Source organism: Lissotriton helveticus, chromosome 5_1 (genome assembly GCF_964261635.1).
Source record: "Lissotriton helveticus chromosome 5_1, aLisHel1.1, whole genome shotgun sequence".
NCBI classification, from domain to species: domain Eukaryota; kingdom Metazoa; phylum Chordata; class Amphibia; order Caudata; family Salamandridae; genus Lissotriton; species Lissotriton helveticus.
In genome coordinates this window covers 1,300,749,262-1,300,774,245 of record NC_136065.1, presented here as the reverse complement: position 1 = coordinate 1,300,774,245, position 24,984 = coordinate 1,300,749,262, and the positions used below count along the sequence as shown (strand labels likewise).

The window sequence follows — 24,984 nt, the reverse complement described above, 5'->3', positions numbered from 1 at the left end:
ATTGTTGAACAGCTTGACTGCTTTCTCAGGACAGAGGAAGAAACAAAAGGAAGAGTAGATCTTAGGGACACTCCTCTTGTGAAGTGTGATGGTACCTTATGGGTGGATGGTTCGTGTTTCAAGCTTCCGAATGGTGATACGACTGCGGCATATGCTGTTACGACTTTGCAGACGATTGTTGAAGCTGCACGTATCCCACATAATTCAGCTCAAGCAGCAGAATTGATGGCACTTACGAGAGCGTGTGTGTTGTCGAAAGGAAAGAAAGTGACCATATATACCGACAGCCAGTATGCGTTTGGTGTGGCTCATAGTTTTGGACGCTTGTGGAAGGAACGTGGGTTCCTTACGTCACACGGGACAAAGATACAGCATGGTCAGTTGGTGAATGAGCTTCTGGAATCACTTACCTTGCCGTTGCAAGTTGCGATTGTGAAATGCAGTGCACACAAGAAGGTCACCGATGATGTTGGGCGTGGTAATGCGTTTGCAGACGAAGTGGCGAAAGACGTGGCAAGGGATGTGATGAGTCGAATGTATGTTGCGGGTCCGGCGGTGTTAATCAAGAACTTCCAGCGAACAAAGAACGATCAGCCCCGCTGGATTGGCCCCTACTTGGTGCTGCTGTCAACACGATCTGCAGTACGAGTGCAAGGAAAAAAGAACTGGATCTACGGCATACACTGTAAGAGGGTCCCTTTGCCTCTGCCGTACGACTGGTGGGTCCAGGAGGGTATTGCTGATTCCGAGACTGAGACTGTGCCTCGTTTTCTGCCTTTTAGTGACGCACGTTTAAAGGGGACAAGTTCTGAGCGTGAAAGCGACGATCTTCTGCAAGGAGTTGTGCCACCGTCAATTCAATTGGACACTTCCGAGCCTGAACTCTTGTTCTGTGACCAAACATTGCCCGGGAAGGGCCGTTATAATTTGCGACCAAGAGTCATGGACAAATATAGTGACCACATTTTTCCTTTTGCTGTTTTTAAACAGTCAGCTCTCCCATCTGAGAAACTGTTCTGACCGATTTTTGTTTTTCGAGCCGCCATCCGGGTTCAGCTGTAGGGTCGCGGTGTCAAGTCTTCGGAGTGCAAGCCGGAGACACAAGGTCGACGGTTCTGGTTGGTCCTAGGGCGTTCCCAGGACTGACAGACGCATTCCTTAGCACGGAACACCCAACAGCCGCGAACAGCACGGTTAGAGGATGGAGTTTTTCAAGATGGAGAGACCTGTTGAAGAAATGAATTTTAGAGCCAAAATGTGTACAATCATGAGCAGAAAATGTTTTTTAATATTGTGTCTTTGCATGTTGCTTAGCGTAATGATGTTTTTGATGGGATATATAATATTCTCTTTTCAAGTGACGTTTGCACCCACTGCACAGCCCATACCTCCTTCTACTGTTTCCTCACATTCTTTTCACCCTCTGCCTGAACATGAGTCCATTAGGAGATTGGAATTCGCTAATAACTCCTTCGTTCAGCTTCTGCACCAACACCAACTAGTAGTGAACACGACTGACTGTTGGGTGTGTGGTCTTATGTCTCATACTACTGGTAAAGGTATTCCTTACCTGGTCCTGCCATTTAGCTACAATGGTTCTGTGTGGGCATACAGAACGATGTTCATATATGCTCGTGAAGTCCACCCCCTACGTTCTGTGAAAGACAACCCGAAGAATAGTGCTCTAGTTAAGGGTATAGTAGACATTATTAGAGGAGCTACTTCCTATGAGACTATCCCGAGAGATAAGACACTAGCGTATATTGGATGGAACGTAACCGGATATGGAGTTAGGCTGAGTGAGAACCAGCGAGCAAAAAGATCCTCTCCGATCTGGATCGTACCCCATCAGGGTCATTACTGTCTGCAGGGAAATGGCAAGAATCCGAGAGCTCAGTTAGGGAAGAGTATCTGCACTGGGACATATGTTTTTGCATCCCAGACTTCCCCATCGTTTCTAGCAGCTAAGGGTACCTATGTTGTCTGTTACGATAGAGCATACACATGGTTGCCCCCTGATTTCTCGGGCACATGTTTTGTCTCGTTCCTGTTGCCTCCCACCTACACAGCTGCGGCAGATTATCACAAGACAAGAATTGTTAGAGGTGTCTTCAGTAAGGAAGATACAGCAGGACAAGAATTAGGTGATTTCTTGAAGGGTTTTCTGTCGTTTTGGGGACCTATGGTTAACAACAGGAACATACGGCAATTGACAAGAGTGGTTGAGTCCACCGTAATTGAAACTGCCGGTGCCCTTAGTAACTTGACTGCTGAGCTCCAGTCGGATCGTCTTATGACTCTCCAGAACAGAGTTGCGTTAGACGTCATACTAGCAGACCGAGGTGGGGTATGTAAAGTGATCCAATCAAGTTGCTGCGTTTTCATTCCAGACAATGCTCCGACAGTGTACCAGGCCATTTCCAAGTTACATAAGATCTCCAAATCTATACACGTGGATAAAGGAGATTGGTAGTTGATGGGATGGTTCTGGGAACTGATATCCACATGGGGGTGGAAGATTCTGATGGTCATTGGGATGGTCTTAGCCATCCTTTTCCTGTTCTGTCTTTGTGTACAGTGTGCTCCTGCTATATGTGGCCTCTGTGCTGCATCGTGTGTAAGGAAACCTGTATCACGAGACGTGCTAAGTAATAGGATGATGCTACAGCAACATCTCGATGATCTGATGAGCATAGACCTAGATTCAGACTGACATGGGTTTAGGTTATTGCCTATGTAAGGGCAAAAGGAGGGTCTGAGGTTCCGTGAATTCTGAACCCGTTTTATAAAGGTCATCGTACCATGACGATTTTGGTATCAACGGACCGAGAATGGCAAGTGTAAGATGTACGAATGTTTTTCGTCATGTTCGAGTGACGAGATCACCCTGAAATCAAGGATTCCGTTCTGAACCCTTGGGTTCCATTTTGTATGCGGCAGCCATTTTGTGGTTGCCCTCACATAGGCCGATGACTAAGGCCGAACGAGTCCTTGGGATACGTACACCTTTAGCTGACTTCTGAGTGACCTGGGCAAGCTGACTCCGTTGCCCGAGGCCGGACTTGTTGAGCCAGTTCCTTGCTCGGCAGCTGGTCAAGATTGTGGATCAGGGCGCAGGACATCATAGACCCTTTATTGCACACAACTATGTCTTATCTGACTCCCACCTGTCTCTGCTTCTTTCTTTATGACCTGTTTTACGAGGAGGAGGTGCCCGTTTTTATTAGGGATCCGTCCGATTTATCTGGTGAAGAGTGTTGGACCTTTCTGGGTAATCGATGGTGGGCTGGACAATGAAATGTGGGTTTGTCATGCAATGCTTTTGTCGTGTACACATGGGATTGGGCAACTGTAAATAAGAAATGTTTGCCTGAAGCACAATATTTGGTATAAAAGGGATGACGCGCTTTGTAAGATTGAGCAGTCTCCTACGAATATACAGCCTTTGTACTTCGTGGACCTCTGTTACTGGTTGCAGCCAATAAATCTGATCTTTGACGTCACCAAGAAGAGTCCGCGTTTCTTTAGTTCTGAGACAGGTGAATCCGGAGACTTCGGGTGTGTCCCCTGGCACCGCTGGGTCTTAAATAACCCGGTTCTTCATTCTCAAAATAAGATGATGGGCCAACTCCGTTGTTTTGGTCATTTCCGTTCCAATTCTACGCTCGCTCGGGTACTTCAAACAATCTCTCTTAATCTTTTCTTGTTACCCTGGGCACTGATACAGGGTCATCAAAATATTCTTTGTGTCCTAATTGCGTAAAAAACTTCTCAATATAGTTTAGCCACCTTATCTTTTAAGTTCCATCAATTCCCAGTACATCTTTAAGTATGAGTCGATTAAACCCCCCCTCTTCGGTGGTCCAGATCCTATGCCACAGAAGAGCAGGCTGTAACCTTATCACGTCTTCTAGATATGGCAAGCCTAATTCAGAGTGGGAAATAGAATTAGAAGTGCTTTCCAGGACTGCCAGCAGGTATTTAAGGAAAATATTTTCTGCTACCTGAAGAGCATTTACATTTGCATATCCCGATTCCTGCCCCGTATGTGGCAATCGCTACGCATTTTGCTTGATAGATAGTCAACATTTCACCTGAGTCAAATTCTTCCATTGTCAGTTTTGTACCACTTATCCCTGACTCACTTCCTGTTTGGCATGCCGACAATCAGGGATGGAATGGCCGAGCGGGCACTGGGCACTTCACTGGTGGGACAAGTGGAGGGTGGGGGCGGATTGGGACCCCTGAGGGGCTGTTTTTGTTACCGGTGCCGGTTTTGTTGCTTTGCTGCAAAAGCAGCTTAAGTGATGTCCACGCGCACCCCCTACAAACTCCCCCCAGCCGACCGATTCAATTGCCAGGGCCAGTTTTAATTCATAGTCCAGCACTGCCGACAATAGATCTGTTTGCATTGCCTCGAGTTTCCAAGCTCATGCAATAGATGCTCTATCGTTCCTGTGGCCAGAGGGTCTCTTGTACGCCTTTCCTCTGATTCCCCTCCTCCCAAGGGTGCTTCAGAAGACTTAGTAGGAGAGGTGACAGTAATCATAGTTGCTCCATTGTGGCAGAGAAGGCTTTGATTCTCCAAAATAATGCAAATGTCGATCAAGGATTGTTCCATCTCCCACGCAATCCTCCTCCTCTTCAGTTGCCCATGCTATCACCAGTATCCATTTGCCATCTAGCCTTAACAGAGAGGGTAGGTCTTATGCTACTGTAATAGAAAGGGGACTTAGATTATTTTACGTTTATTCAGAATAATCCTGTGCAGGAGATAAAACCCATTTAAAGTCAGTACTGTGAAAAGGAGAACTGTGATTCAGGGAAATTAAGATTACTGGTAAGTAATTGTTCCATTAGCTATGTACTTATTATTCTCTCAGACAGAAGTCCTCCTTTTGACGGCCGAACTTCAGGCAGAGGAAATTAACAGTGCACAGCTACAGAGCAGCAATTACTGCAAACTCCTCCCACTCAACATCCAATTCGCTGCTGCCTGAATTGCCACTTTCTTGAACATGAAATTTGGCTGCTTGAAATTAGGGTCAATTAATGCTAAATAATTTCTTCTTTTGTGAAGTGGGCAAACTTCACCTACATCCTGAGCAACATTTACACACTGCCCACAATTGGGTTTTAATATTTAACATGGATCTCTGAAAGTGATTCAGCTTCCATTCATCTTATACAGTGAATTTTGTGTGTCTTATATGCAGCCTTATATGACCCTTATATGACCTTATATGACCTTATATGACCTTATATGAGCCTTATATGAGCCTTATATGACCCTTTCAGAGGTAAGGAAAAAAAAGAGAAGAGGGCGGAGAGGAATGTGGGCTGGATGAATAGAGCAGGAAAGCTGCAAGGGGATAAGAGTAGAGAATCATAATTTAGGCTCTACCTTACACGTCACAGAAGTGCAATTATATATGTGGACCTGACATATTTACTGTGTTCCTTAATATTAACGCGTGGGACACAGTTAAACGCATTACTGAAATGCATTCAATGTAGAATTTAGCGATTTATAAATGTATGCAGTAATGTTCAACCTAACATGAATCATGTATTTACTCACATTTTACATTTGCACTTTGAGTTGTATTTGTGTAAGTCAACATATATTCCTTTGCTCACGGTGTGCAGCTTATTAGTAGTTACACGTGTGTACGTATAACCACGAAATTTAAGTGCACATTAAATGCTTAGCTAAAGTTAGCCTGAATAAAGGCCTTAATTCTGAAATTGTTTGGTTCGCATGCTTTTTCTTTTGCAGGTGCATTCTCAAGGTTTCATTTGCTAGAGGAAGGAGTATTGGTGTTTGTATTAGTTTCTTGATAGTAAGGCCTGAGAATAGAAATCTTAGCAAGAACGTGGAGCCCTGATGAGCAGATGAATCCTCCTATTCATTGTGTATGGAACTGTTAGAACTGGCTATTTCTGGTAGGCTAAGGCTGACGCCAAAGCCAGGCAGAAACCACCATTCTAGTCAGGGCAAGGGAGTCACACGCCAACCCCCTTGGTAGCTTGGCATGAGCAGTGAGGCTAAACTCAGAGGCAATGTGTAAAGCATTTGCGCCAGCACACAACAGCACCAACATCCTAGGCACACCACAAAAGGAACTCCACACAAGCTTATGTAAAAATAACTTCTGTATTGTCAAAACCACATCAGATAAAAATCACACATGTACATTGTGCCAACTGGCACGGGCAATATTCATAAGGGATTATTTACAGGACAGGGCCACATGGGCCACTGTCAGAATCAGCACTTAGTAGAAATGAAATACTGTCAGAAATTAGAATAAAAGGATATAAAATCACTGTAGCACAAAGTAACAGTTATCAATCACAACCAGTATCTACTGGTAACAGGTAAGTACCACCTACGCAACCCTAAACACCTTAGGAGAATGTCACGCAGGGAACCAGGACCTCACTAGGACCACCTGTATTAGAAAGAACAACCACCTAAGAATAAAATACATTTAGGGGTATAAACAAGAACACATTACCCATGATGCATGAAACATATTCAGAGGAGTAGTAAAGGAAAACACATGATGCCTAAAAACATTCAGAGGTGTACGGACAACCACCTAAGTATCACACAGCTTTTAGGGGTCTAGGAAAGAACACATTACCCATGATGCATAAATATACATTCAGAGGAGTAGTAAAGGGAAACACATGATGCATAAACCTACACATTCAGCGGTGTTAAGAACAAAGCACATGATGCATCACAAACACATTCAGAGGTGCAGCGCTAGGAGACACATGACGCCAAAAACATTCAGAGGTGCAGCGCAGGGAAAGAAAGACACAACTCAATAGCGCAAAGACACATGATGCCTAAACATTCAGAGGTGCGAGGAAAAACCACACAATTGCGCAAAACATTACATAAGCCACGACCTGTGGCAGTCCCTAGGCCAACTGGCCTTGTTGGGGCTAAGACGCCCTGTGTCTCAATGTCAGGGGCCTAAACGTTGCAGCTGCCCACTAATTGCTGGGCAGCTGGGAACTTCAAACTGTGGCAAGGGCTCTCACTGGCCCTAGACAAACTGTGCCGCAGGGATTGGAGCCACACAGGCTCTCAGTCAGCTGAGGGGCGTTGGAGCCATCTGGCTCTGTGAATTCTCTGTCCCCAAGAGCCTCACTGGGCTCTAAAACAAATATGGGTTGGGCGCCTCGCAGGGCTCAACGAATGTCCCCCCACGAGCCACTCTGGGCTCGCACAAATAGGCCCCGCACGTTGGAGTCCTCCCTCTGGGGACTCGAAGAATAACTGCGGCTGGGTCTGAGCCTCGCACGCTTTCAAACACAATGTGGACACTCAAGAGCCCCTCTAGAGCCGCTCAGGCTCGTAATCACAATGGCCGCCGTTGGAGTCCCTCTCTGGGGGACTCGGACCAAACAAAAATGCCCCCGGAACGGTGGAGTCCTTCCCTCGGACTCGGAACACAGATGCAAGGGCCCCGGGAGCCTTTCCCAGGCAAGGCACTCACCGGCTGCTTCTAGGAAGTTCGCTCTCCACCTTCTCCGGAGCCTCGGCTGCTCCGTCTCTGCTGCGGCCGGGCCTTCTTTCGGTGCGGGGCTCTCCTCTCCTCATGGGAGCGCCGCGAGCGCCGCAGTCTTCCTCCTCACAGGGCAGGAGCGCGGGGAAGCCCTCGAGGTCGGGCCAATCCCTGCGCGGTCCCAGGATGACGCAAGGGGAATCTCCGCCGGCTGGGCCAATCCCAGCGCGGCCTTTCCGTGACGTCGGCGGCTGCTTCCTCTCGGCCCGGTGCTGCGGCGGTGATACACGGGGCAATGCCGGGTGGGCTCCGGTTTCAAATATCAATATAAATCGAGGTGGGCACTCGATTGAGGGGCATGAAAGTCGGCAACATAGCGGAGTGGGCTCCCGCACCGCTCCCCACGCAAAATGCGGGCCAATGCCGGGTGTGCACCGGCTGTGCACAAAAGCGCTCCCCAGCGCTAGGACCAAAAATAGAGCGCTCTCAAGCGCTTGGGGGAAATAAAGCGCTCCAAAGCGCTAGAAAACAGGCAGAGCGCTCCCAGGCACTCAGGGGGAAGCCCAGCGCTTTCAGGCGCTAGAAATACAAATCAAGCGCTCTCTGCAGGAAAATGCAGCTTCTCCATGCTGCAAAGGTCCCAGAGATTCCCAGGGGGCAAAGCCAAGTCCCCCCATCAGCCCAAGCAAGGCAGAGGGGTCCCCCAGGAGTCCTCCAGGCCTCCAGGAAAGTCCATCAGGTTTCCAGGGGCTGGGCAGGGCCCAGGGATTCCCCTGGGCCCAAGCAGCAGCACGCCCCTGGCAGATTCAAGTCCAAAAACAAGAAAATTTTGGAAGGGGACACAGCCCCTTCTTATACAGAGAAAAGTCTTTGAAGTCTTTGTGTAGGCAGTGTGAGAACCAGCTAGAACTGGTTATAGGGAAGTCCTTCCAGTATCAGGGACAGAGGTGACAGTCGCCCAGCGGGGAGGTGGAGCCAGCATTGTGGCAGGCAGGCACAGCCTCATTCCCACCCAGGTGCTATCTCCTCCCACTTCCCTGGCAGCAGATGCTGCCTTTCATCCATGGGCTGACTCAGACAACCTCCTGGGGGCTCTGCAGCCCCTGTCACCCTCAAACCAGACAGTCAATCCACAAACAGGCCCAGGAACTCTGGGCCAGGCTCACCAGCCAATCACACGCCAGGCTCAAATTACACAAATATGCCAACTTCTACAAGTGGAACTTCTAGACTAGACACAACCATGCTGCATACACCATTACGCAGCATTCAATCTCACGAGTTCACACATATCAAACTCGACCCTGCACTCCCCACACATCAGGAACTACCATGGGCATACATATTCCCCATTCATTCCTATGGGAGGGCAGGTCACTCACCACACATACACAGAGAGCTCACGCACTTTACACTGTACCACAGTGAAAAAGTGCGCAGAGGCCTAAAATCACCAACACCAGGTCACAGAAACAGGCTAGGAAAAAGCAAAAAGTCTAGGGGTGAACCTGCCAAAAGGGCCAGGTCCAACACAACCCCCTTCCAGCCAAAACGCAGGGTAGACCAATCACTCCACTGATGGGCTTCAATGCTTTGGGCGACAAAACACGGACACGGGCCCGCACGGGAGGGACACCCTCCAGTTTTTCGCCACTCTGAACCTACATGGTTTCCTCCAAACAAGAACTCTCTGACCCAACTAGGATACCCCACTGGTACACACTAGTCCTCCACAGTCAGGACCAGGCCCTAGGCTATCCAAATGTCACAGGTCCTAACCACTCCACAGAGCGGGGGGAAGTAACCCCTGGCACACAATAGCCATTCTCCACTCTCTCTCTCAGTGTAGCTACAACTACCACTGAACCTTCAACCTAGGGACCACACCCTCAGGCTGACCAGAGGTCACGGGCAAGAATGCCTCACCCTACCTCTACTTCTGGGTTCCCGCACCCTCACAGGGAAGCACTCATCAGAACACAATTCTCCTACCAGATCAGGACCTCACTCCGTCACTGGTCTACCACCTGGAAACTATTTCACTTCTGAGGTACAAAGCACACAGCACAGTTCCTCTTCAAGCAGGGGGGGGGACACAGCACACAGCAAAGTCCCCTTTCCTCTACCTTAGTGGAAACAACAAACTGCAGGTGAGCCCCAGATCACACAGCAAGGGCAGCCCCCTCAGTCTCTTCAGCTGATCCACTTTGGTAGAGATTCCTCTTGACCTGGAAGCTTCCTAATCTCCCAACCTGGGATCTAAACCCTCAGGTTGCACCGGGGTCAGAAGTACACCGTCCCTCTGCACCCCCTTCCAGAGTTCTGCACCCTCCACTTAGGAGCGGTACCCCTCAACACCAGGACCGCTGGAGTTCTGGTTACAGACACTCCCCGTCCTCTAGACACAGGAAGATCCTCCTCAAATGACCTGTAAGTACAGCCTAGGCCCCTGACCTGGCGCTCCCTTAGGGAACCCTCCAGGCCCCGAGACAGGGTTTCGGGCCTACGTGGGACACACCGTCCCACACTCACTCCGCCTCCACTGAGACAGGACGTGAGCCCCTACACCCCTACCATCCTAATGGGACCTAGCTGGGCTACACATGAACCTCTTCACCTACACAGGATCATCAGATACACAAGCCACTACTTTTAGAATCACTCCCTAATGCCTCTGCAAGACATCTAGCACACCGCCAGATATCCACCTTCTTGTCCAGTGCCTCTGCAGGACCTCCTGCACACCACCAGAGGTACACCTCACGTGCAAGCTCCTTAAAAAAAACTCACACCAACTCCTCCAGTTCAAGACACCACTCATCCACACACTCCCCCTCCAGACTGGTGAGACAGTTCCTCACTGCCCCTGACTCTCAACCTGTACCCCTCTTACTGAGCACCAGGCGCCATACTCTGGGACCTGGGAATGGAACTTCACGCACTTGACACATTTAAGCTGCCACCACTGGATCCTACCATACTGGGGAATCCAGACACACACACACTACACTCAGGGGATAACCACCCTCCCAAGCATGCCATTTCTCCTCCACACTCCCTCTCTTCCATCTACCCACACAGGGACAGGAACAGGATTGGCCACTGGACCCAGCAAGGGATTCCTAATCTATGGGAACCTCCCCCTCTACTGGCATCCCGCCCTGTCATTTTCTCCCATCTGCCACTAAACATAAAGCGCAGATACACCATCTGAAAATGACACTCTTGAGGAAAAACAAAATCAAAAACAATAATCCCAAACATGTGACTATCTGAAAAAATTGCAGAGTTTTGTAATGTAGCCAGTTGTCGCTGTGGCACTGCGCAAACACAAGTCCAAATCCGCACCGCTGACCAACAATGTTAGAACTGGCTATTTCTGGTAGGCTAAGGCTGACGCCAAAGCCAGGCAGAAACCACCATTCTAGTCGGGGCAAGGGAGTCACACGCCAAGATAACCCCTGCTCACCCCCTTGGTAGCTTGGCCCGAGCAGTGAGGCTAAACTCGGAGGCAATGTGTAAAGCATTTGCGCCAGCACACAACAGCACCAACATCCTAGGCACACCACGAAAGAAACTCCACACAAGGTTATGTAAAAAAAACTTCTGTATTGTCAAAACCACATCAGATAAAAATCACACATGTACATTGTGCCAACTGGCACGGGCAATATTCATAAGGGATTATTTACAGGACAGGGCCACATGGGCCACTGTCAGAATCAGCACTTAGTAGAAATGAAATACTGTCAGAAATTAGAATAAAAGGATATAAAATCACTGTAGCACAAAGTAACAGTTATAAATCGCAACCAGTATCTACTGGTAACAGGTAAGTACCACCTACGCAACCCTAAACACCTTAGGAGAATGTCACGCAGGCAACCAGGACCTCACTAGGACCACCTGTATTAGAAAGAACAACCACCTAAGAATAAAATACATTTAGGGGTATAAACAAGAACACATTACCCATGATGCATGAAACACATTCAGAGGAGTAGTAAAGGAAAACACATGATGCCTAAAAACATTCAGAGGTGTACGGACAACCACCTAAGTATCACACAGCGTTTAGGGGTCTAGGAAAGAACACATTACCCATGATGCATAAATATACATTCAGAGGAGTAGTAAAGGGAAACACATGATGCATAAACCTACACATTCAGCGGTGTTAAGAACAAAGCACATGATGCATCACAAACACATTCAGAGGTGCAGCGCTAGGAGACATATGACGCCTAAAACATTCAGAGGTGCAGCGCAGGGAAAGAAAGACACAACTCAATAGCGCAAAGGAAAAATCACACAATTGCGCAAAACCTTACATAAGCCACCACCTGTGGCAGTCCCTAGGCCAACTGGCCTTGTTGGGGCTAAGACGCCCTGTGTCTCAATGTTAGGGGCCTAAACGGTGCAGCTGCCCACTAATTGCTGGGCAGCTGGGAACTTCAAACTGCGGCAAGGGCTCTCACTGGCCCTAGACAAACTGCACCACAGGGATTGGAGCCACACAGGCTCTCAGTCAGCTGAGGGGCGTTGGAGCCATCTGGCTCTGTGAATTCTCTGTCCCCAAGAGCCTCACTGGGCTCTAAAACAAATATGGGTTGGGCGCCTCGCAGGGCTCAACGAATGTGCCCCCACGAGCCTCTCTGGGCTCGCACAAATAGGCCCCTGCACGTTGGAGTCCTCCCTCTGGGGACTCGAAGAATAACTGCGGCTGGGTCTGAGCCTCGCACACTTTTAAACACTTTTATTCACGATGTGGACACTCAAGAGCCCCTCTAGAGCCGCTCAGGCTCGTAATCACAATGGCCGCCATTGGAGTCCCTCTCTGGCGGACTCAGACCAAACAAAAATGCCCCCGGAACGGTGGAGTCCTTCCCTTGGACTCGGAACACAGATGCAAGGGCCCCGGGAGCCTTTCCCAGGCAAGGCACTCAGCGGCTGCTTCTAGGAAGTTCGCTCTCCGCCTTCTCCGGAGCCTCGGCTGCTCCGTCTCTGCTGCGGCCGGCCTTCTTTCGGTGCGGGGCTCTCCTCTCCTCATGGGAGCCCCGCAAGCGCCGCAGTCTTCCTCCTCACAGGGCATGAGTGCGGGGAAGCCCTCGAGTTCGGGCCAATCCCTGCGCGGTCCCAGGATGACGCGAGGGGAATCTCCGCCGGCTGGGCCAATCCCAGCGCTGCCTTTCCGTGACGTCGGCGGCTGCTTCCTCTCGGCCCGGTGCTGCGGCGGTGATACACGGGGCAATGCCGGGTGGGCTCCGGTTTCAAATATCAATATAAATCGAGGTGGGCACTCGATTGAGGGGCATGAAAGTCGGCAACATAGCAGAGTGGGCTCCCGCGCCGCTCCCCACGCAAAATGCGGGCCAATGCCGGGTGTGCACCGCTGTGCACAAAAGCGCTCCCCAGCGCTAGGACCAAAAATAAAGCGCTCTCAAGCGCTTGGGGGAAATAAAGCGCTCCAAAGCGCTAGAAAACAGGCAGAGCGCTCCCAGGCGCTCAGGGGGAAGCCCAGCGCTTCCAGGCGCTAGAAATACAAATCAAGCACTCTCTGCAGGAAAATGCACCTTCTCCATGCTGCAAAGGTCCCAGAGATTCCCAGGGGGCAAAGCCAAGTCCTCCTATCAGCCCAAGAAAGGCAGAGGGGTCCCCCAGGAGTCCTCCAGGCCTCCAGGAAAGTCCATCAGGTGTCCAGGAGCTGGGCAGGGCCCAGGGATTCCCCTGGGCCCAAGCAGCAGCACGCCCCTGGCAGATTCAAGTCCAAAAACAAGAACATTTTGGAAGGGGACACAGCCCCTTCTTATACAGAGAAAAGTCTTTGAAGTCTTTGTGTAGGCAGTGTGAGAACCAGCTAGAACTGGTTATAGGGAAGTCCTTCCAGTATCAGGGACAGAGGTGACAGTCGCCCAGCGGGGAGGTGGAGCAAGCATTGTGGCAGGCAGGCACAGCCTCATTCCCACCCAGGTGCTATCTCCTCCCACTTCCCTGGCAGCAGATGCTGCCTTTCATCCACGGGCTGACTCAGACAACCTCCTGGGGGCTCTGCAGCCCCTGTCACCCTCAAACCAGACAGTCAATCCACAAACAGGCCCAGGCACTCTGGGCCAGGCTCACCAGCCAATCACACGACAGGCACAAATTACACAAATATGCCAACTTCTAAAAGTGGCACTTCTAGACTAGACACAACCATGCTGCATACACCATTACGCAGCATTCAATCTCACGAGTTCACACATATCAAACTCGACCCTGCACTCCCCACACATCAGGAACTACCATGGGCATACATATTCCCCATTCATTCCTATGGGAGGGCAGGTCACTCACCACACATACACAGAGAGCTCACGCACTTTGCACTGTACCACAGTGAAAAAGTGCGGAGAGGCCTAAAATCACCAACACCAGGTCACAGAAACAGGCTAGGAAAAAGCAAAAAGTCTAGGGGTGAACCTGCCAAAAGGGCCAGGTCCAACAGGAACCAACGGATGTTCATGAGGATTGAGATGAGTGGTTCCTCGAGAGATGGGAAGAGATACAACTGTTGTTGAAGTCTCTGTTGTTTTAATTAATGTACAGGAGTTACAGCAGATTCCATTAGACTTTGAGGGGTATAGACCTCTCTGCTTCCTCCATTCTTGCAAGTGTGAAGCTTCATGCTAAAGACTTATTCCCATTTTGGAAGATTTCTACTAGAGTCTTCACTTTGCTGACAACTTCTCGCAATTCTGAATTTCCTTGAGACCCCATTCTAGTATAGACCATTGTTATTGTAAGCTTAGAACCTTGATTAGATGCTTTTACAATGTATCCATGTTTAGGAGAAAGAAGTGGAGTTTCTTTACAGAACACCTCTTTCTAGTTCTCAGTTTTTTAGGTCGAGCTGGAGTAAAATGCGAAGCATTGTCCAGCTCGACAACTATAGTGGCCTGTCTCCTGGGAATCTGAGACAGGGGTCGGGCACGCGCGCCGATTGGTGTAAGGGGACGCGCACGTCCAGGCCGTCGCCGTGCACATCCCCTGCCTCAGATTCCCACCTAAACACGCAGGCAGGCACACACACGGACGCAGGCACATACAAGCGCATGCACGCACACACACATGCACCTCCCCCCCACGGGCTCACACGCACACACACAGCCACGCACGCACCCCCCCACTCACGGGCTCACGCGCACACACACACGCACACACACACACACAGACACACTCGTACACATCCCCCCCCCACACTCACCGGGCTCTTTCCGCGTGTTCCGTGTCCCTCTTTCCCTCGGCAGCCATTGGGTCAGTCTCGTTTCATTTCGCGCCTGGTCCGACCGCTTATTTTCACAAACTGAAACTCAGCAGCATGCGTGCGTAGAGTTTAACCCCGCCCTCCAGCGCTCCTATTGGCTCCCGTATGACTAGGCTCATGTCTTTCCACAGTGAGGCGAGGGTCGAAGACCGCTTTGAATGATGGGAAATGAAGTCTTCTATGTGGCTTCCCTGTGACTAGGAATTTTGGTGGCGACAGGCACGGACTACAGCTCGTTAGTCCACTCAGGCAGAGGCAGAGAGTCCGCTTGGCTGTGTATAGAACAAGAGCATCAATTCGATACCAGCAGGAGGTACATGCAAACAGAAGAAGGAGCGACATGAGTGCAGGGACGTGAGTACTGGATGTGTTTTCGTTAGATGGTTTCCCTGATGTACTCATGCTGTGATCCTGATAGAATTTCATGCCCTTTAATACACGGGCTTCCCCCTTCCTATATGCACAAGGGTTTGGCTGCTGTCTTCTTTACAACGGTAGTCAGAGGTGGGTGGGAGAGTCTGATATCTCAAGCTTGATGCTAGGCTCTGGAGCAGCTCGAAGTCCTCTTGGAATAGTGAGCCCTAAACAAGCTGAGCTTTCAGATGTGACTTAGTGGCTACAAAAGCTGACCATGTAACATGGGAAAGCAGGTTGGAATCTTGGTCGCTCGTCTCGGCTCTGTATCCCATAAATCCAACACATCTTCTAGTTCTTTTCTTTAAAGTATAACATAGTCGATGTCTGTTGTGAAGAGCTAGTATATTCTATACGTAGTGGTTGCATTACGTGAAAATGACAAAAACATAACGTGAGTTGTGACTGCTGTAACTCTTGAGATCAGAGGCAGCCCGGCACAAAACTTTTATATCAGCGCCTTGCAAAGTGTGTAAACAGGCAGAAGTAATTCAATGATTGCCGCAGTTTAGTTATGGACTGGACGTTATCTAAGCCCATTGTTGCCGGGGTCTCCACAGCGCCATATGGAAGCACAGTATGTGATATCTATGCTAATTTACAAAGTGGAAAATATTCTTTTTCTGTGCCATCCCGCGTCATAACCCACTCAGCATGATATCTTGGGTAGACACATCTTCGTTTTGGCAGCTTTTCTCATCGCGCCCTTTCTCATTGTGTCGCCTCCAATGAACAGCAAGTTGCGTCTTTGTGTTCGGGGCCTAGCAGCAGGTCTTTAAGTGGACTGGGTCTCACAGTGCTGAGCACCGGCAGTGTTTTTTTAAGGGGGACTTGAAACAGGTATCTATCGGGCTCTGTCTTGTGTCCTGGCACAAGTGGTCAGTTATTTTCTGGACTGCAGTGACAGCAGGCCCATCGATGTGCGCATTTTCTCTCTGGATTTCCCTTCTTTTGGAAACTCGGGAGCTGCAACAGTATCGTGGGGTCACCAGGGCTTTAAGTGGAAGCTTTTTCAATATTATATGCAAGCCATAGTTGCTTCTTATTTATATTATGCAACTAACAACCATTGACAAAGCCAATAGTACTGACTTGCTGTAGGTATGATGTTACTTGTTGTATCATATATCTGGGTGCAATGACAGAAACAGCACGCTATGCTAAGCACAGATTTTTAGCTTATGTTTTTTTTTAAACCATGCGCTTATTTACACCGGCCATGCCCCTTTCAGAGACCCACTAGCTTTTTCATCCCCCCTAGCAGAGATAGAGCTGGTTAACGTGTCTGGTGGTTATGCAAAGAAAATTACGTATTTGTGCCGCTCTTTGTTAACTGCTTTCAATCACAGCTTTTATTGTTGAGTATTTTTTTACTGACGTTAATGTAAAGGGTAAAGTTTGTTACGCAATACACAGATCACTTAATTTTTCATTGATTGGTGTTTTACATGTTTGAGGCATACCAAGTGTCCTGGACTATGCATTACTTTAATGCATATGAGTTGATTGACTGCGTTCCTGCTCAGCACGGGATTTGTCGTATTGTTTAATATCCTATTATCCAGTGTCAGTAAACTACAGTAATCTGGGTCTCCCGATGAAGTGAGCACTAATCCTGCCTACAGGTCCATACTACAGTACAAGGTACACATCTTGGTTCATGCTGGGTGCGGTGTGTACACAGGCTTGGCGCAACAGGGTGGTACATGGCCTTGCATCGCTGAGATGGTCTGCTTCAACCACACATCCCATCGCGTCCAGCCCCACTAGATTTAAACTTTGCTCTAATCTTTGGATTATGAGTCGTATACCCCGGCCGTATTTTATTTTTAAAATGTTTTCTTTTAAATTCACGAGGGCCCAGTAGCTTTCCCAACACAACCAAACAAGCATTGACAAAGTCAGAAGTCTGGCAGCCAACACCAGACTTTGCCAATGCTTTTTTTTCTACTGGTAGGGTGCTTTGTCTCTGTTTTCCTTTTAATTGTGTTGTTTTTGTGAGTCTTGGCTCCCATTGGTCAAACTACTTCTGCATCTGCGTGATGTGCACATCTGTGGCACCACTGAACGCCAGAGCATCACTCAGCACCACTCAACACCACAGCACCACTCAACGCCACAGAACCACTCAACGCCACAAAACAACTCAATGCCACAGAACCACTCAACGCCACAGAACCACTCAACGCCGCAGCACCACTCAACGCCGCAGCACCACTCAACGCCACAGCACCACTCAGTGCCACAGCACCACTCAGCGCCACAGCATCACTCAACGCCACAGCATCACTCAATGCCACAGCATCACTCAACGCCACAGCATCACTCAACGCCACAGCATCACTCAGCACCACTGAATGCCACAGCACCCCTCAATGCCACAGCACCCCTCAATGCCACAGCACCACTCAACGCCACAGCACCACTCAACGCCACTGCATCACTCAACGCCACAGCATCACTCAGCACCACTGAATGCCACAGCACCCCTCAATGCTACAGCACCAGTCAACGCCACAGCACCACTCAACGCCACAGCACCACTCAACACAACAGCACCACTCAACACCACAGCACCACTCAACGCCACAGCACCACTCAACGTCACAGCATCACTCAACGCAACAGCATCACTGAACGCCACAGCATCACTGACTGCCACAGCATCACTGAATGCCACAGCATCACTCAACGCCACAGCATCACTCAACGCCACAGCATCACTCAATGCCACAGCATCACTCAATGCCACAGCATCACTCAACGCCACAGCATCACTCAGCACCACACAACGCAACAGCACCACTCAGCAGCACTGAATGTCACAGCATCACTAAGCACTACTGAATGTCACAGCATCACTCAGCACCACTGAAGGCCACAGCATCCCTCAGCACCACTGAAGGCCAGAGCATCACTCAGCACTACTGAACGCCACAGCATCACTCAGCACTACTGAACGCCACAGCATCACTCTGTGCAACCATTTAACAACAACTGATTCTAATATGTTCTCTCAATGTTTCAAGCTTTATTACAAATGTCACAAAAAGATGTTAATATTTCACTTCTGTTCTTGGATTTTCATCACAATAAAATACACTGAGCATAATCTTCACAAAAGTTATTTACAAAAGTTTAAGCTATTACCATTATAAATTACAATAACTTTTATTTAAGTATTCATTATTAAAAAAAAATAAAAGCCATTGTTATTTGTAATATTAATACATCTAAGTCATGTAAATACAACACATATTGCATTACAAATGCTATAGGTGTCACGTTTGCGAAAGTTAAAACTATTGGCATTGTAGATGCCTAAGCTATTAATTTCGCTATTTTCAAAACCAACACATAAATAAAAAATGTGTCATTTACAATACGAATAGCTCAAACTTTCCTAATGCGAGAACTATTGCATTGCAAATGCTTGTCTATTACTGTGATTAATTAGTACCTTATTCTAATTAACCTTGGGCGAAGCACCACGCTCTGCTCGCGTAGTTTGCAAAGTTTGCGCAACTTCGCACTACGCGAGCTGCACGTAGCACAGTCCGAACATGCGTACATAGCATAGTGCAGCGGTCATTTTTTGCTTGTTCGCGGTCCTCAACGTCATGTTCGCGACTTCGAGCAAGCAAAATGACATCCCGGCGAGACTCTCAACGCGGGGAGGTCAGGTTTCTCATTGTGAGTGGTCGTGCATGCTCGCGACCGCTCGCGATGAGAAACTACAAGTTTGTGTTGAGAAAGCTACCGCTCGAGTAAAAATCTACTCGAGCGGCAGAAAACTACAGCTCACACTGTGCAAGATGCCATTTTCAATGATTGCACAGTGCCGGATGCTTGTTCACACTGTGCAATCATTGAAAATGCATTTTGCACAGTGCGAACATGCTACTACGCAGCTCGCGTAGTGCTACGTGAAGTTCGCGTAGTGCGAAGTGCACTTTGCGTAGCTTCGCGTAGCGCTACTTCGCAAACTACGCCCACCCTTAATTCTAATGAGACTTAACCGATTGTGATATTTCAGCTTGCCAGTTGTAATCTTGTATTTTTCTAATATTTTACTGACGTGAATATATATTGGATTGACTAATAAAATTGGAAATAAAATCTGTTAACTTCAGTTACCAATACCTATTGTGGGGTCAAATGGACTTCACGAAGATTTAACTGTTTTATTATTGTTAGCTTTCCTGTCTTCTCAGTCGACTTAAAAGATCTATCAGAGTAGAGATTTTAAATCACACACCTGAGCCTTCTCAAAAATTAAATATGAATTCCCAATAAGAGGCCATGTCAATTGCTTGCTGAGAGCAGAGTGTGAGATTGGCAGTGAAATCCGTGAGTCACAGTGAGAGGGGCCAGGACTTAATGATGACTTAAAAACCAGAGGGTAAGGGAGGGTTGCAATTTCGAGATTGCCTGGGTACAGAGTAAGCTTGTGATTTACATCTTGAATTAAAGGTGTCTTATTTTGAATTGGCAAAAGAGGTTACAGCTAGAGTTATAGAACTGAAAAAAGACTGGCTTAGCTGTTCAAACGTCAACAGGTCTGAGAATCCATAAACAGGGCTTCTATTGATAACAATTCAGCGTGATGCATTTAACTTTGAAGACACTATGTAGTTTCATTTTGGCGTCTTACTAATAATAATCCGGCTTGAAAAGCAAAGTCCAAGACCTTATGCTCCATGGTCACATATCAAATGTATTTTATTGAGTTATCAAAGTAAAGTTGAGTTAAAATTGAACTTAAGCGATTCCTCTTCATTTTCTCCACAGAGATATGTCGACGGGGGATTTACTAGCATGCAGCCCCTCTTTGGCTTGAAGTCCCTGATTACAATATCTCCATTCACTGGCGAACATGACATCTGCCCGAGGGACTGCCCTGTCAGCTACAGCTGTTTAGAAGTCTTAAACACCAGCTTCCAGGTTTCCATTGAGAACTTCTCCAGAATGACCTACTGTCTCTTCCCACCCCAGTCGATGGTAAGTTTTTTAGGAACCTATATTTCTCTGTAGATAATGCTATCTGGTTACTATAGAGTAGCCATATTTCAACTCACTTTTTCCATCTACAAACCATTGTAATCTTGAACTTTATTCCATTGGTTCATTAAAGTGCACCTAGAATACATCCCTTATAATTGATTGAGGTCCTAAGTGAAAGTGAAAAACCAGGACTGGGAATGTATTTATTTTAAGTACAGCCCATCGAATGACTATTTGTTGAAATAAGACAGGAACAATTTTGAGAGAAGTCCGGTTAAAGAAAAAAATGAGTAATGCATTTGCTTAGGAAAATTCTCATCTACTGATGTGGCATAAAACTGTTTGGATTAGGAAAGATACAGACCCAGCTCCGGGCAGGCCGATTCACAATTTGAAAGCCTCTCATAAGATAAAGCCGGTGGAGTTCATGTGTGTTTTGGAACAGCACAATCCGGCTTTTCAGGCTTGGTTGAGGAGGATATCACAAGGTTTGATACATGGAATCGAAATGCTACGGAGAACTATCACTGTCTCTTCTAAGCAGACTGAGCAGCAGAAATCCTTCCAGCCCTTGGTTTTCTGACACTCTTAAAGCAAGAACTAAACATTGTTTAACATTGTTTAAGGTGCTGGAACGGAAATGGAGTAAGGATTACTTAATTTATTTAATAATAATAAATAATAATAATACATTCACATTTAAAGAATACCATACTTCAATTACTACAGCCAAACAAGCTTATTACGAGGAGATGATTGGAAAGGCAGGAAATAGGCCTAGAGACATCTTCCCAATTGTTAACAGTTTCTTGTTCCCATCAGCATGTGTCACTTCTCATCAAGTCACTGCAGAATGGTGTGAACAGCTCAGTAGTTTTTTCAATACAAAGATCTTAAGTATTCAAGCCAGTTTGTCATCAGGTATAAGGTTAGATGAAGATTTATGGATTAAACAGGAAGCTAACACGTTTCTTATTTTTAAGGCAACGCTGATTAATTTAAAGACTATTTCACTGGATTGCTCCATGCATGCTTTGAAAGCCATTAAATAAATCTGGCTCTCCTGCAGATCCCTGTCCCCCTAATTTACTTGCACCAGGGGCTGAAACCATTAATCCTGTGGCTAACTCGATTCTTAATGCATCAGTAAAGACTGCCAAAGTTCCCAGCGTGTGGAAGCAAGCAAAGATTCTTCTACTTGTGAAAAAGCCTGCAGTGGATCCGACCATTCTAGCTAACTATAGGCTGATGTCGATGCTGCCTTGTCCTATCCAAAATTCTTGAAAAACATGTGAACAAACAGCTCTCCAGTTTTGTGGAAGTTAACAACCTGCCACACTCCAGCCAGTCGGGCTTCAATACCTGATATAGCACTGAGACGGCATCAGAACATATTAGAGGAATTCTGGATGGCAGGGGAAATACTTTACTGATTATGTTAGACATATCAGTAGCATTTGACACTGTCCCCCACTTAATGCTGTTGGACCATCTTCAGGTGATTGGAGTAACTGGACAGGCCTTGAACATGCTAACATACGTTTGAGCTTATAGGAGTCTACAAGTTTGGATTCCTCCATGCTCTGCCAGCCCATGTGATGTACTGATGAGAGTCCCGCAGGGCTCTGCCTTAAGCCCTACCCTTTATACATTACCCCTCTGGCCCAACCAGCAGACAATTTGGGAGCCAAGGTGATGCGCAACTGCTTTTTTCTTCGGATAAGGGAGCAGAGTTGCAGGGTACAGAGATTAAAACTTGCCTTACAGCTGTCTTTCACTGGTTAGCAACTGCTCAACTTAAACGCAATGAAAAGAAACAGAAATTCTCTTCTTTGGTAAGATTTCACCAGAATTTTGGTCACCCTTTTGGCCAGATAAGGTCCCAGGATGCTTGTTTCCGGTCCAGGGAGGACCTGGCTTGGCTGTTCGAGCTGGACTGTTCCCATAAGGAACACGGTCAAGACTGATTTGGATATAGCTGGGTCCAAACTGGGGTGGTGTGTTGAGCAAAAGAATGATGGATTAAACACAGATCCTTGTGACTGGGGGTGAATGCTTGCAATGTCCAGCATTCCCTCCATCAATTGTTTCTTTTACATATGTGGCCATAAGTGGGAAGGGTATGCCCAGACGTGGGTCCCGTGCTCACTACACCACTGGATTCAAGCTAGCCTGGCTCATAAAGGGTGATGCCCTGAAACCGGTCCCAGGATGCTTGTTTCCGGTCCAGGTAGGACCTGGCTTGGCAGTTCAGGCTGAACTGTTCCCATAAGGAACAGGGTCAAGACTGATTTGCATATGGCTGGGTCCAAACTGGGGTGGTGTGGTAAGCAAAAGAATGATGGATTAAACCCAGATCCTTGTGACGGGGGGTGAATGTTTGCATTGTCCAGCATGCCGTCCATCAATTGTTTATTTTTCTCTCCCCTAGAACCCCAGAAAGATTGTCACAAATCTGGAGATAAAATTTGAGAACAGCCTGTCTTTTAAGCCTACGCAAAAGTATTGGGAGGTACCAGTTTTGGCATTGTGATGTACCTAAAGAAATGTCTTCCTCTTTTATCCTTTCCAGTGAAGAAATTGGTCATCCAGGCTTTGATAACGTCAAGAATCAACTACGTTAATGCACTATACTTCCCGGAGTACCACTTGGACAGAATTCAAGTGATCCAAAATGCGGCAGCCTGTCTCCTGTTAAATGTGCCTTTGAGAACACCTGTTTTGCCTTATTAGCAGACACTGCATTGGCTGCCCATCAGGGAATTATTACATTCACAGCTCTTGTTCTAGTGAATGATGCTCTATATCGATCGGAGGCCTCTTACCTCACAGCCAGATTTGGTTTCTATAACCCTATGAGACAGTTGTGCAAGAGTGGGAGGAAGGTCTCTAATGTATCTGGGTTCTGAAATCGGCTACCTCTGGAGCTGTGGGCAGTGAATGACGCTGCAAAGGTTAAGAAAAAATGTAAACCTGGATTTTTGTGCCTAATCATCTGTTGTTGTTCTTCCATCTTTGCTGTCTTGTGCCGGGACACTTCTGGAAATAGCTGCACGTGCTATAAATTGCCATCATCATCAACAACAATTTTGAGAGACGTCCAGTTGAAGAAAAAAAACGAGTTGTGCATTTGCTGAAGAAAATTCTTATATACTGATGCGGCATACCATTGTACCATAGGGACCATAAGGGAACTTTGTGGCGCCATATATAGACACCTGTCGATTTTTGAGCACTAGGTGTAGCTCTACAGTTCTTTGGATGATTTATGATTTGTCAAGCTTCTGTTTTATTGTTGCTTCTGTGACGTGTGAGTTCAGTTTATAGCACATAAGTACTAGATTCTGTGCAGGGAAGCTCAACAGTACCTTCTATCGACTACAGGTAGTAGGGAAAGTTTCATGGGGGCATATTAGCAAGAACCTCGTTAAAATTATCGCCGTTTTAGAGGCAGGAAACTGTCGCTAAAACGGCGATCATGGGCTTGCTAATATGTGTTATAGAATTCCAATAGAAGCCCAGGTTAGATGTGCAGGACATCTAACCTGGGCTGCTATTGGAATTCTATAACGCATATTAACAAGCCCATTATCGCCGTTTTAGCGGCAGTTTCTGCAACTAAAATAGTGATAATTTTAACAAGGTTCTTGCTAATATTCCCCATAGTTTCTTAGTCTTAACATCAAAGACCATTAATAAACCATAACAGTAAAACTCCGGCCGGAGATTCTAGTGGGCAGTGTAATGTACACAGTACTGTTCTTTCAAGAGTGTCTGGGATGTAGTGTGGCCAGTAGGTTTGATGTGTCTCGTTGTGGCTGGAAAGTGTTTGTGCAGTTGTTACCTATCTGCAGAGGTTGTGTTTTGCAGTATGCTTATTGCTTAGCTGCTCGTGGTGGACGCTCATCTGGGGGGAATCTTAGAGCCCTGGTTAGTGCATGTCACAATTCTAGGTCCTCTGGTAAATTGAGGTCAGACCATATGGAGCTTCATTCTTAGTTTCTTCCACCACAACCCATTCGGCAACATCTCTCAAACACCTGGCCACCTCTGGGGAATTTGGATTCCAGTGTATTGCCAGACTTCTTGTGGCCAGACATTTTGTAGGGTCTACAAACTTTATCTTCACTGTGCTCCTTGTATAATAGGATGCACTGCCCTACAGAAATACTTGCAGCACTAATTGGTGTTCTAACTGTAACCAGTCCATGTGTGTGTTCACTGCATACTCCTAAAAACTCTGACCGTTATGACGTTTCCAAGTGAGGTGATGGTATGTTGCACATCTTCCTGGCCATAGCCGGGGTCCTTTGACCTAAATTGGGTAACATGGCCAGTGTAATGTAAGTGCAGCAAACATAGCTAAATAGGATCAATTGGAAGCAACTGTTACTGGACACTTTTTTATCACTTAAATACATGTATCCTGCTTTTTAAATACCTTGCAGCCTGCTCTATAAGCCTTTAGGGCCTTCCTTAGGGGTGACTTATAAGTATTAAAAAGAAAAGTTTAGGTCTGGCAAAAGGTTTATTTTGCCAGGTCGAAATAGCAGTTTAAAACTGCAGTGGCAGGCCTTAGACAGGTTTTCAAGGGCTTCTTTAGTGGTTTGGGCAATGAGTGCTGCATTCCATTAGTTGCATTTAATGTACAGGCCCTGTGTACTTGTCGTACTATATGCTAGGGACTTACACGTAAATTGCATGTACCATTCAGGCATAGGCAATTTTTACCAT

At 47.2% G+C, this 24,984-nt stretch overlaps 1 protein-coding gene across 3 annotated transcripts in view; it reads left to right on the top strand.

Annotated features, from left to right (window-relative positions):
• The window catches only part of LOC144753590 (omega-hydroxyceramide transacylase-like), an 878,827-nt gene that overhangs the window by 521,736 nt on the left and 332,107 nt on the right, over positions 1-24,984 (top strand). For all 3 annotated transcript variants that reach the window (XM_078641230.1, XM_078641231.1, XM_078641229.1), the window contains one exon: positions 20,038-20,247. In XM_078641230.1, the coding sequence (XP_078497356.1) occupies positions 20,038-20,247 (210 nt within the window). The remainder of the gene's footprint in view (positions 1-20,037; positions 20,248-24,984) is intronic.